Below are 13,224 nucleotides of genomic sequence, written 5' to 3'. Positions count from 1 at the left end.
TTAAGGGTCAAGAGTCAAACTAGAGCAGGGTGGGCCCTGATCTAGTGACTGTGTCCTTGTAAGACGAGGGAGACATGGACACAGACACTCAGGGGAACGGCTAAGTGACCACGGGGCAAAGGTTGGAGGGATGCAGCTATAAGCTAAGGAATGCCAAGGGTTGCCCACTGATGACACCAGATCCCAGGAGAGAGGCATGGGACTGATTCCCCCTAGAGCCTCCAGGAGGAACCAGTCCTGATGACCCTGGATTTTGGACTTCTGCCCTCCAGACCGTGAAAGAATCCCTCTCTATTGCCTTCAGCTGCCCTGTTTGTGGTGATTGGTTATGGCAGCCCCAGGATACTCGTGCAAAATCACGGGGCTGGGCCATGCGGGAGGAGGGAAGCCGGGGAGGAAGGGGGTTGGCAGGGGCAGACCCTCTGGGGTTCTGCCTGTAGTTGTAACCCATCAGAAAGCGCAGTGAGGAAAACCCACCCCCACACCAGGCAGTTTCCACAAGGCTGGGGGTGGGATATCAAGTCCCCCAAAGGAAGGCAGTGGGAGCCAAAAAAGGAACCAGAGAAGGTGCTATCTCAGTCTGGACCCTGGGGACAAAGCCCTAGGGGCGGGGGGTGGGGAACTGGAGTTCAATTGTAGCTCTGGAATGGGCAAAGGCTCAGAGGTCCCCACTAGCATGAGCCCCACACCTGGGCCCTGGCTGGTGATCCCTGGCCTCCCTCCCTTGGCCTTCTCAGATGCTGCTGCTGGCCTAGAGTCCCGTTCACTCAGAGCACTGCACAAGCAGGATGTCCTCTAGAGAAGGCTACTCCAGAAGTCAAAATAGCATGAAATTTAATTTTCCGCCTATTTGACAAAGCTTGGTTGGGGCCCCAATCAGCGGGGGAGATAAGGGTCCTCTGCCGAGTGTGAGCCAGCTGGGCGCTCCGCAAACACTCTACGGTCCCCAGGCAGGCTGAGGCTCCCCCCGCCAGGCTCTGGTTGCCTGGCGCTAAAGCAAACGGACTCTATTTGCCCAGTCTGTGATGACAATGCAGTCACCAAATATTTGCCAGTCCAGCCGGCTGCGGAGCCTGGCTATAAATGCTTGAGCCCAGGTGGAGGTGGGCCTGCCCAGCCGAGCTGGAGACCTCACAGGTAGGAGTCGTGTTGGGTGGCGGTCAGGGAGGGTGCTGGCGATGGGGTCTAGCCTCCTCCCCTCCTGGGAAGGCTGTGGGCCCTTCTGCCCAGGCAGTCTTTGGGGACCCACTGGGAGGGGTCACCAGCAGGGCTGGGCAGGGCCAGGCTATTGAGACCAGCGACAGGGAAGTCTTGGTTCCCCCTGAGCGACCACCCCTACAGCCCACCACTGGGGCCACTAGACACCCCTGCATGGAAGAAGGGGCCAAGAAGAGATTGGGAGTACAGCATGGTGGGCGGCTGCAGGGAGGAGGGGAGGCCTGTGCACTCCCCAGCTCCACTGGACCCTGAGTGATGCCTATGGACTTGCCAGGCCCCCAGGGGGTGTTTTCTGACAAGCTAGGATCTCCCTCTCCCTCCCTCCACTCTCACACTACCTTCCCGTCCTTTCTCCCTCTTCCCTAGGCTCACCCACCTGCATCCCAGCTGCGAAGGGGCATGCTGGTTGTGTCCTAGGGTGGGGGACACTCTGGCATTCAGAAATCAGCCCTCACTTGGCTGTGGGCCAAGGGGAAAACCAGCTGAACCACTGACAGTGTCCTCCCCAAATCCCCTCCTTGCCCTCCCGAGTCCCATCCACACTGGCCTTCCCTGACTCCAGCTGACCCTGCCAAATCCTGGGGTGTTCTCTCATTCACCCCTTACCCCCCTCATAGGTAACAAAAAGGAAGCCTGGGAACGTGGCTGCACTTATTAGAATTAGACAGGATGGGAGGATGATACCCGGCCCTGAAGTCCTCCAAAGCGACAAAGGTTCTGGGTCTCGAGGAAGCCAGACCCAGCTCCTGGGTTCAGCATGAGCATCTCAGGGACAGTGGGAAGCTCCCAACCCGAGACTCCTATGAGGGGGCCAAGGGCTCCCCAACCAGTGAGGCTGTTTATTATGAGCCATAGCGACCCCCACAGTGGGACAAGAGCTCTGCTCTTCAGGGCCCCAAACCCACTCGTGTCCCAGCCCCTGGGCGGCTTGCCTTCCCACCTCCCCTGTTTCTTTCTCCTGTGACTTCTCTCCCCCAGTGGATTATCCCAGAGGCACCACTCCATCATGCACCCTCCCTCCCTGCTGACTGTTCTCCCTACAGGACGGGATACACAGCTTGTAGGGCTGGTGGTCATCCCACAGGCCACTGGCTGTTCTAAATCCCTCGGTCTATACTCTGCAGGCCCCCCCCCCCGCCCCACCCCGTCCTGCCACGCCCGCTGCCATGGTGCCTTACAGCCCTCAGTCTCTCTCCAAATCTCCCCTACTTCTGAGCTCGGTGCTCTTTCTAAGGACAAGTGGCCATATTAGCCTGCAGTGGCCAGTTCTGCCAGGAGGGCTTTGGGACCTGACTGATGATAACCTGTCTCCTCTCCACCTCCCTCCTCAGTGGGTATCTGCTGCCTCAGAGGCCCCAGAAGCTCTGACGTGGAGGAGATGGCCACAGGTGTGATCCGGCCCCTCTGTGACTTCCGGCTGCCCCTACCATCCCTTGGGCCCTTCCTGCCTTCAGATCAGGAGCCCCCAGACACTTCTGAGGAAGAGGAGGAGGGAGAGGAAGAAGAGGATGAGGAGGAGGAACTGGAGGGTGAGGAGTCAGGGAGCCATAGTTCAGCTCCCCAGAGCTCAGATTGGGCCATGGCTGGCCCAGAAGAGGCTCCTCCAGGTCCGAGCAGCCCCGAGATGCCACTGCAGCTGCTGCGGTTCTCCGAGCTCATCAGCGGCGACATCCAGAAGTATTTTGGTCGCAAGGAGAAGGGGCAGGACCCAGATGCGTGTGACATCTACAGCGATAGCCGCCTGGCCGGCAGCTCAGCCAGGGAGCTCTACTGCGCAGATCTGATGCGTCTGGCCCAGGGTGGGTCCCCAGGTGACAACGAAGCTTCCAAACCTGGGGTCCACTTGCCCAGGGGTCCCGAGAGACAGGTGTGTAGGACAGGCCTTGGAGGGGACAGTGCACAGCCACTAGGGCCGTTGGCTGAGCTGTTTGACTACGGGCTGCGACAGTTTTCAGGGGCCAGGACGTCAGCTGGCCGCCGGGTAAGGCTGGAGCAGAAGTATGGCCACATCACCCCCATGACCCAGAGAAAGCTGCCCCCCTCTTTCTGGAGGGAGCCAGCACCCAGCCCCCTGGGCCTGCTGCACCCTGGCACACCTGACTTCAGTGACCTGCTGGCCAGTTGGTCAGCAGAGGCTGGCCCTGAGCTGCCAGGTGGGGGTGCCCAGACCCTGGAGGGGGGGCAGCTGGCCGAGGCCTAGTGATGGGGTAAGGGTCAGTGGGGGTGAGCTGGAGTAGCAGTGCTCTGGACTCTCCTTATAGCTTGTCTTGGGAGGAGCCCTAGGGTCCTCCAGTATAGGTGGCCACCAGACAAACCAGCTCAAATGGGAACTTTCCAGGCCCAGGAAGAGACCAGGCTCATCCTGGGACTTGGAGCTGCCACCACCAGAGGCCACCAGGGCAGGAATGGGCAGAGGCCAAAGTCCTTGGTACCCTACCCAGCCACCCTGGCCCTTGGCCCTTGGAGCTCTGCCCATAGACAGGGAGGACAGGGCAGGCGCTGCAGCCCCTCAGAGGCCATAGGCTCTAGGGGTCTATACTGTGCCTACCCAGACCAACCCCTGAGAGTCCCAAGGGCAGCCCTCCCACTGCCCGCCGACCAGCTGGTCCCAGGTGGCCCTTCCTCAAGGCCCCTAAGCAGGTGGGCGGGCCAGCCACCCAGATGAGCCAAGCGTTTTCTTGGAGAGGCAGGAGGAGGGGTTGCTTCTGAGTGCATGAGCAAATACACTGTTTGCTTCCTCGATTAGCGCAGGAAGAGCTGTTTCTCTGGCAGGGAGCCCCTCAGGTGTGAAGGGCAAGACTGGCAGCCATGGATCCTGAGACTAGCCTGGCCTGGCTCTTGGGGGAATGGGGGGAAGCCAGCCAGAAATGGGTGGGTGGGGGTCCCAAGCCACTGGGCCTGTTGGCAGGAAGCCCCAGGAAAAAAGTTGGGCCTGGGGCTCTTCTGGGATTGGGCAGGAGAAGGGAATTCTGGGAGTCTAGGGACGGGTCCTCTTGGTCACTCCTACTGCCCAAGCCTTCCGACTCCCTAGAAGGAACTCCAGGTTCTGACAGGTACAGAAACTGGCACATTTATTTCTGGAAAGGGGGCAAGGATATGAGCTGGTGGACAGGCTCCTGGCCGAGGGACCTCTCCAAGACTGCTCTTGGTTTCTGCTGGGCCACCAGATTCATGAGGATCGCCTTCCACTGAAGCCACCTGCCCAGAGACACAGCTTATGGCCCACTGCCCTCAGGACCTGCCCCAGCCCTGAACCCAGACCTGGAGGGGTCTCCAGAAGGCAGCTCCCCACTGCTCACTTCAAGGCCTGATACACGCCCCAGCGGTTCACAGGGACCACCTCGCCAGGGGCCACATCCTTGATGAAGAACTGCTGTCTCACCAGGGACATGAGGACCTTTCTGCTGCCTAGCGTCAGGGCCCATGGGCCCTCTTCACTCCACAGGCGTATCAGGCTCTCCCTCAGGGTGGCCATCTCCTCCATGCGCTAGGACAGAGGCCGGCGTATGTGGGGGAGGGACTGATGTGGGAATGTAGGAATAGGACTGAGGGGCTGGGACAGCAGACGGGATTATCTCCCTCTGGGCAAACCAGGCCCTTATCTGCCTGGAAACGCTGCCCAGGACAGACACGCAGACCGACAGATGGACAGCTGAGGAGACCGAAAGCTAGAGGGGTGGGCAGGCTGGGAGAGGAAAGGAGGGCTGGGAGTCAGGCTCTGTATAGAGAAAGTGACCCGTCCTCTGGGCCTGGGAGCCCCCAGAGCCTTTGGTGTAAGGGCCTGTCCCACCAGTCCAGGGCCACCTCTCACCAGCTTGGTTTCCGAATTAAACTTGAGGTTTTGGATGGTCTTGTTGTCCTGGACGTTGTTTTCCAGTTTCATTATCTGGTTCTGAAACTAAACATGCCCCCCACCCTAGTTCATGGGCATAGAAGCAGCTCCTAGGCCAGGGCAGGAACTGGCCTCTGACACTGGGGTCCTCCCCTCTCAATGGGACCTGGGGGCATCGCTCAACCCAGTGATCAGGTAGGACTTGGCCAGTGCTTAGGACCACTCTTCTCACCATGATTGCTGATGCCTCTAGCGTTTGGGGCTCTAACAGTGCCCCTACTTGGAACTTCCTTCCAAAGGTTGAGACAAGGGGAGCCCCCCACCCCAAGCAGGACGGCTGGTTCTGTGAACCTTCCTGGGGACCCCTCTGCAATGGCTGCCTGCTGTCTGAACCAGATGGCCTCCCCTTCTATTGAGCGTGACAGGCACAAGGGTGCGAGGTGGGTACCGTGACCAGCTTGCCCTGGATTTCAGCGATCTTCCGCCCAGGGTTGCCCTCCCTGAGCAGATGCACGGACGACAGCAGCGCAGCCAGCTCCTGCCGCATAGCCTCAACCTCGAACTCTCTGTGGGCACAGGAGGCTGAGGCTGCCAGGCTCTGGGGGAAGTGCCTGGGGGTGGGGGGCAGGGGAGGTAGAAGGAGAAGGCCCTGGGTAGAGCAAGGGGCACTCCACTTTGCCACCCCTCCGCTGGGGGTTCCCAGCGATGACAGAGGGACAGCCTCAAAGATCTGTTCAGGCTGCCCCCAACAGGGGCCAAGCCAGGGCTGAGGAAGGGATGAGGCTGCCATAGGTGCCGGGAGCTCGTGGAAGAGTGCCCATGAGAAGCCTTGTTGGTACAGCAAGGTGTTTCTGAGATAGCTGTACCTTCTCAGGGTGAGGATCAGCTCAGCCCCTGATGGTTAGCTCACTGGAGCCCACTCCCCTCCCCAGGGCTCACAGTCCTGCCTGGCTGAGGCTGGGGGGCAGGCCTCACCTGGCTTTGCCCTCAGCAGAAATCTTGCGGTCTGAGTCACTTTTATGCAGGAGGCATCTGTCAGAGACAGCTTCTATCTGAAATGGAACCAGGGTTGGGGGTGGGTAGGTAGCTAAGGGCAGCAGGGAGGAGAGGTGTGCCCTCGGCCCCTCACCCACCTGCCGAGGCAGGCTGTCCACTGTCTCCTGCACCTCCCGCAGGTGCGCCTGAGCCTCCTTTCGACACTGTGCCAGGCCCTCCAGCGATCTCCGCTCCACACCTTCCCACTCACTCTTTGCCTGGGAAAAGGATACCCAGTGAGGCCAGACAGGGACGGTGGACAGACAGACAGACTGGGCACACCTGTTTCAGAGCATGTGCACACAGGCCACACACAGCCCGGGACGGCCACATACGCTCCGGGGACCCAGGTCCTCCTGGGAAGGGCCATTAGGCTGAGCAGAGACACATCTCTAAGAAGCAGGCCTGGCTTAGCCCTCTCCAACACTCCCCCCACCCCCGCCCCACCCACCAACCCCAGCTGCCCACCCGGAGTTAGTAGGGACAGGGACAGAAAACAGATGGCCTGCCCACACCTGCAAGAGAGGGAATACAGGGCAGGCCCAGAGAACCTGGCCCCAAAGCCAAAGGCTGTACATGAGTGTTCATAGTAGTGCCATCCACATCACCAAAAATGGCAGCAGCCCAATGTCCATCGGCTGACAAATGAAGAAACAAACTGTAGTCCATCAGATAGTGGAACAGTACTCAGCCACGAAAAGGGATTTGGAGCACTGACACATGTTACAACATAGATGGATCTCAAAACGCGTCATGCTCAGTGACAGAAGCCAGACACAGAAGGTCACATAGTATGTGACCCCATTTCTCTGAAATGTCCAGAACAGGCAAATCCAGAGATAGACAGCAGATAGTAAGTGCCAAGGGTTGGGGGAAGGGGATGAGGAATGACCGCTAATTGGGACGAGATCTCCTTTTGGGATGATGAAACCTTCTAAAAGTGATCGTGGTTGTGGTTGTACAACTCTGAATATGTGAAAAACCATTGAATTATATACTTTAAAGGGATGAATTATATGGTGTGTGAATTAAGCCTCAATACGCTGTTACAAAAAAAGAGAAAAAAAATAAGCCGCCTTGGAACCCCCTGTGTGGTCAGGTCTCTAGGGCCTCTGAACATTTTCAGTAGCTGACTCTGGGCCGCTCTGCCCTGAACAGAAGGTCTCTGCAGCTCAGGGCCACCATAGGCCTTGTGGACAGTCACTGGGTGGGCTTGAGATCCATGGGTCAGGTCTCTACCCTCAGAGGGCCAGAAGAGCACCAGAAGCCCACCTGTCTAGGCTGCGATTCCCCCAGGTAGCACTGCAGCCTTACCTCATGCAGCCTCTGGATCAGCGTCTGTTCCTGTAGGTCCAGCCTCCAGCTCAGGGCCAACATGTGGTCACTCAGGTCCTTCACCTGTCTGACCAGCTCGGCCACGGACACCTCCAGGGCCTGACTCTTCTCTCGGAGCTGTGGGAGGCTGGGCTGAGTGTGGGTGCCTGTGTAGGTGGGAGACCCCCGCGAGGAGACCTGACTAGGCCTCTGTTGCCCTCACCAGCTCCAGTGCGCTATGCGTCTCCTGCCGGGCCATCTCGCCGGCCAGCTGCACAGCCTCCAGGTTCTCCCGCAGGTAGGTGGTCAGCTCCCCAGCCTGGCTCTCCTCCAAGTGGTCCTTGGCATCCCTGAGGGTTGGGGCCACTAAGAGGGACTCTCCCTCAGCTGAGGCTGGTCCGCACCTCAGAGCTGGGCCAGGGAGGGGAACCTGGCTACTGGCTCCAGAACCTTCCAGGGAGCAGTGAAGGGCATGTCATTACAGGAGCCACCAAGATGGAGCTGTGTCTATCACTGTCATACAGAGTTCTCTCATGAGGGGCAGGCTAGGAGCAGGCAGCTACTCTGTCCTGGGGGCCCCACTGGGCTAAGCACTGAGCTCAGGGTCTGGGAAGAGGGGCCATTCTTATCCACCTGGCCTGACAACCCCCATTCCCTGCCTGTGGCCCCATTCAGACACCTACCGGGCCTTCTGCTCAGCCAGTAGGACACGGTTCAATGACACCTGGTTCTGGCGCACGAACTTGGTCAGCTGGACCACAGCCCTGTCCAGGCCCCAGCACTGCTCCAGGAAGTGAGACTCTTCCTGCTGTGGTACAGAGGTGGCCCTGAGACCCATGTTCCCTCCCTCAGGTGCCCAGTCCATGCCCCAACTGCACTGCTCACCTTGCACTGCCCCCGCAGGGCCCGCACTCGCTCCTCTGCCAGCTCCTGGAGCTTCTGCCACCTACTCTCCAGCTCCTCCCGCAGGCTGCTCTCTGCCTTTAGCCGCGAGCTCTCTGAGGCCTTCATTCTCTGCAAAAGACCCCACTGGTCACGGTGAGCCAGGTGAGCAGGGGTCACGGTAGAGCCCCACTGGCTAGTAGGCTCCCACCTTCTCCAGGGCCAGGAAGCTCTTCTGCAGGAAGCCGCACAGCTTGGCCTCCCTCTTGAGGAAGCGGAGGCTCATCTCCTCACCGAGCTTGGTCACCTGGGCCTGCGAGGGGTGGGGGCCACATGGTCACCATGCTGCTGCCTGTGCTGGGCATCTATCTTCCTCCCATAGCTGCCCCCTGCCCACAGAGCCATCAGGGACTCCTTTTCTTGTCCAAACATCTTCATCACCCAGAAGGGGTTCTGGGTTCTATGTCCCTAGCTATCTGGGAGCCTAGCAGAGTTGGGCTTACCACACTCTCAGGAGGAAAGGCAGGCAAGGACCACATGTGTCCCCAGAGGATCAGGCACAATGATTGTGAAGGGTCTGCAAACCGAGCTCACATAGGTTCAGAATATACTTGGTGCCCACAGTAGTGACCACCAGATACTACCCAGGGAAGGAGGCACAGCAGCCGGCAAATCACACCCCAAGTTGGGAGTCTCAGGAAGGGAGTATATGCATGAGCACATACTTGTGCACTCATTTATGCACACATGTGCGAACACACACACATGTACACTCATGCACATGAGGGCACGCATAAACATAGCACACTCATGCACACATGCAGTGTACAACCATGTGCAATACATGCTTACGTGTGCACATATGAACACAATGCACACATGCACATGTGCGCACACATGCAGTCACGCACACACACCCTTTACCCTTACCTCCAGGCCTGAATGGGGCCTTTTCCCCACTCTCTCTCCCTTCCTGCTATATCAAAGGTCTCGGGGGATAGGAGACAGGGGAGTTAAGGCCCAGCCCAGCTCTCCCTCCCAGCCTCACACATCCATGGGGCATGCAGGGCTCTAGCAGGAGGCACCTTCTCAGAGGCCATAGAGCCCTCTGGGAGATCTCCCATAGCCCACAAGGCAGGTGTGCCCCAGTCCCCGCCAGCCTCCCTGCCCCATGCAGGGTGATGTGGAACAGGGCTGGGCAAACTTTCTGTAAAGAGCCGGAGAGTAGATATTTCAGGTTTATGGGTCATAGAGCCTATGCCACAGCTCCTCAGCTCTGTGGTTCTAGCATAAAAGCAGCCATAGACAATAGTAAACAAATGGGCGTGGCTGTGCGCCAATAAAACTTTATTTAAAAAACCAGGCAATGGGCTGCAAGTTGCTGATTCTGGCCCTAGAGTGTACTTCAGGAAGAGGCAGTTGCCTCATGAGGTGCCTGGCACCTTGGGAATCCCTGGACCCAATGTCTCTGGAGCTCCTGGCTGGTGGGCAGCAGGCAGCCTCTCAAGGGAACCGAGAAACTAACTTCCCAAAGGGCAGCAAGAGAGAACGCCACCAAAGCTGGGCAGCTGAGCTATGTGGGCAGCAGCTGGGGCCTCCCTTGTGTGCAGCTCAGTCCCCGGTCTCTATTTGCAGAGCTGAAGAGGCTGCCTAGTCCCCCACCCCACCTCCTAAGGGCCACATGCACGAGGGGAAACCACACCAGCCTAGGAGTAGGACCACTGGGACACATGTCTTCAGGAAGGTAACTTCCACTTCACATGGTGAGAAGACCGAGGTTGAAAATGGCTAAGGAAGGGGCTTTAGGCTACGATATTCTATTTCTCGATCTGGGTGCTGGTTACATGGGAGGGGGAAGAGGAGGAGCAGCCTCTGAGAGAGCGCTAACAACAGAACTTTCTGTGATTAAGAAGGTGCTCTGTCTTGGTGCCGCCCCACCCATGGCCATTTAGCATTTGAAATGTGGCTGATGTGACGCAGTAACCGAGTTTTCAATTGTCTACTGTGATAGCTAATTTCAATATATAGAGCCGCCTGTGGCTTGTGGCCACTATATTAGACGGCCTAGGATTTGGGGGTTGCCCCCCAGGACTGATTACATGGACAGAACTAAAACAAAAGCTGGAGCAAGGGAAGAACTGCAATAGGAAGGACATGGGCTGGGCTAGACTGGGAGTGCTGGGGTCTCTTCCGTATGGACCCTCTTGTCAGCAGCCCAGCTGGCAGCCCAGATGCCAGGGTCCTGCCTGGGTACCTGCATCCTGGCCACCTCATAGTCCACCCTCTGGCTGGCCTCCTCCTGGCTCTTCTGCAGGGCACTGCAGGCCACCTGCCGGTCTTGCTCCTCCTGTTCCAGCTTCCCAGCCAGCGTGGCTAACCTGTGGGCACCGGCCAAAGGTCACAACAGCCCAGCCCATTGAGGGCCATGCTTGGGAGCCACAGGGAGGCTGGCGGGATCCCTGGACTTTGAGAGTCCTTCTCAGGCCAAGGCTGGCATCTGGGGGGTCTAGGCTGAGCTACAGGTCTGTGGAGCAGAAGGTACACAGCTTGCCTGGGTAAACAGAGGAGGCAAGATGTTGGCTTCCCTGTCTCTACCTGGGAGGGTGAGAGCTGGTCCCCAGCTAGCCTGACCTATGGGAAAGGTGAGGATCTCTATGTTTAAGTCTTTTTTTCCCACAGAGGGTCCACAGGGGTCTGAGGCTCACCCATTAACCAGCAACTTGGCACTGAGGGCAGGGGAACACCTGCCCTGACTTGGTGATACCCAGATGATCACATACAGAAGGCCCAGAACAGCCCCTGGGAAGGGAGGGAGAAGAGCCCACCTGAGGTTGGCTTCCTGCTCGGTGCCCTTTCGTTCAGAGTCCTGGAGCGCCTGCTTCCTCCTGATCTGGGTCAGGGACTCCCGGACCTCCACCAGCCTGGCACACAAGAGCCGCTTCTGCCAGGGGCCTGCCCAGGTCACCCTCCTGGTGGCCAGGAGAAGCCCGGAGCAATCTGGGCATACTTTAGGGGTTATGAGTCCAGCCAAGGGGTCCCAGTAGCAAGCCTCCTGCCCCTTTCCCAGGCTTCTGCTCACGTAAACCCAGACCTTTTGAGTTGGACCACAGGTGTGTACTGCTTACCTGAGCAGGACAACTCATTGGGGAAACAAAATCCTAATGTCCCAGTAGGTTCAGCACCAGTCACTGCTCTCCCAAAGCCCCCTTCCCTCCCACTCAGCCCTTTGCCACAAGGATACCTCTTGTCCAGGGCCTGCATCTGGTTCTGGTTCTGGGGACTGGGCAACTGCAAGGAGGAGGGTATGGGCTGAGTGCTGGCCTGGGGCCCTCACAGCCCAACTGGCACAGACATAGCCTATGGGGATTCTCTGGGCTCCCAGCCTGGGCAGCAGGGAGTGAGCTGGGCTCAGAGTCCAGGAAACATCATCAGCCCTGACACCTAGGAATGAGGAGGCCTGGCCTGTGGGTGGGGACAATCTGCCTCCCAACCGATGGTGGCTCACCTCCAGGATCTCCTTCTCAGGGGCCCAAGCTATCTGTTGCATCTCCTGCTGCAGCTGCTTCAGCTCTGAGTCTTGCAGCCGCACACTGGCCCGCACCTGGCACAATTCCTGCAGCAGCCTCAGTGTGGTACATTCACAGCGGTCCTTGTGTTCTTGCAGGGACACCACCTGGGCCTGCAGGTTGACGAACCTGGCGGGATGAGGAGTAGGCTGGGTCAGCACGCATACCATGGGCCTGACATGTAGGGCTCTCCCGCCCTGCTCCTCATGGGGCTCACCATTGCTCTAGTTGCTTCCAGCGCTTGGGGTTGTCCTCCTCCAGAACAGAGGCGGTAGACGCCAGGTGGTTGGACTCATACCTCTCTGAGATCTCATCTGGACTCAGGGGTTCGGGGCTGGCCAGCTCTTCCTCTAGGAAGAGTCCCAGGTCCACTGGGGTGATGGTACTCAGCTGGGATGGGGGCGAAGCCCCTGATGAGGGGTTGCTATAAGCCAGCTCTGCAAGAAGGCACCTTTGAGCTCACCACTTGTTCTGGGCTAACAAGAGGTGCTGGCTCTCAGATGGAGCTTAGGTAACAGTACCCAAATCAGTGCAGCAACTGTCACTGGCTGTGCCCACTAAGCTTACTGCAACTCATTCTGCTGAACCACACAGACTGGCCCAGGGAAGGCTCAGCCCTCATTGCTTCTCAGAGGAAATCTCAGGTTCAGAGAGGTCCAGACTCAGCCTAAGAACACACAGCACTGGGCAGCAGAAACCAGACAATGCCCTGTCTGGCCAACTCCAAAAGGAGCCCCCAGGCTGTGAAGTGACCTGGGAGTCAGGAAGCAGAGCTGTCTCCTGGGGTCCACACCCCATGTAGGCCCCTCCCTGCACTGTCCTCCCAGCTCTGGCCCTAGTCAGCACCTGGCTCACCTGGGCTTCACCAACAGTGTCTTTGGCCACTGCCAAGAGGCCCTGGGCCTAGAAACCAGTGGCTCCCCAGAGCTGGACACCAGGGTGGCTGGAGGTGGGGGATGGCTGGAGGGAGGCAAGGAAGTCAGAGCTAAAAGGCTCTAGGGCCTTGGGGGAGCATGTTATCTCCTTTCCTCACATCTCACCTCCTTCTAAGACAACACCAAGGTGGGCAAGACAGCTGGGGCTCTTCTGGAACCTTGTGACTTCATGACCCAACTGCCGGTGGAACCTGAGCTGTCAGCTTCTCCATTCCTGCAAGGCCTCCCCAACTGCCCATTTCTGGAAGGACTGAGTGGGCACTGTTCAACTAGCCAGAGGTTGGTGTCAGGAGGCCTCTGGCTTGGGTGGCAGAGAGATGCAGGAGCAACTACTGGCCCTCTGGTCATTAAACCTGAACAGAAAGGCTGGGATCTCCACATAGGCTGAAAACAGGTAGTCTCACACCTGAGAGAACAGAAGCCCTGAAGGACCATCTGAAAG

General features: G+C 58.4%; 2 protein-coding genes across 2 annotated transcripts; one reads left to right on the top strand and one right to left on the bottom strand.

The window, feature by feature from the left end:
• Positions 1–1,098: 1,098 nt before the first annotated feature.
• PERCC1 (proline and glutamate rich with coiled coil 1) lies at positions 1,099–3,866 on the top strand. Its single transcript, XM_016136639.2, has 2 exons — positions 1,099–1,137; positions 2,550–3,866. The coding sequence occupies exon 2, from the start codon at positions 2,597–2,599 to the stop codon at positions 3,416–3,418; it is 822 nt and encodes a 273-aa protein (XP_015992125.2). The 5' UTR covers positions 1,099–1,137; positions 2,550–2,596; the 3' UTR covers positions 3,419–3,866.
• A 164-nt stretch (positions 3,867–4,030) lies between these two features.
• On the bottom strand, positions 4,031–12,424 carry CCDC154 (coiled-coil domain containing 154). The gene is given in 21 exon segments (XM_016136470.2): positions 4,031–4,196; positions 4,198–4,277; positions 4,279–4,337; positions 4,340–4,416; positions 4,518–4,705; positions 5,030–5,116; positions 5,499–5,616; positions 6,026–6,102; positions 6,184–6,303; positions 7,400–7,537; positions 7,623–7,749; positions 8,083–8,207; positions 8,285–8,413; positions 8,493–8,594; positions 10,536–10,659; positions 11,107–11,202; positions 11,523–11,551; positions 11,711–11,722; positions 11,787–11,976; positions 12,065–12,305; positions 12,415–12,424. Coding segments are annotated over 21 exon segments (2,286 nt in total). The 3' UTR covers positions 4,031–4,039.
• Positions 12,425–13,224: the final 800 nt, after the last annotated feature.

This window comes from Rousettus aegyptiacus, unplaced genomic scaffold, assembly GCF_014176215.1.
Source record: "Rousettus aegyptiacus isolate mRouAeg1 unplaced genomic scaffold, mRouAeg1.p scaffold_m13_p_8, whole genome shotgun sequence".
In the NCBI taxonomy this organism is placed as follows: Eukaryota; Metazoa; Chordata; class Mammalia; order Chiroptera; family Pteropodidae; genus Rousettus; species Rousettus aegyptiacus.
Note: the sequence above shows the minus strand (reverse complement) of the source record. Positions and strands in the feature narration are given on the sequence as shown.

Bases quoted from the DNA above. Each gene is read 5' to 3' on its own strand.
- PERCC1 (XM_016136639.2), top strand. From the start codon at position 2,597: ATGGCCACAGGTGTGATCCGGCCCCTCTGTGACTTCCGGCTGCCCCTA.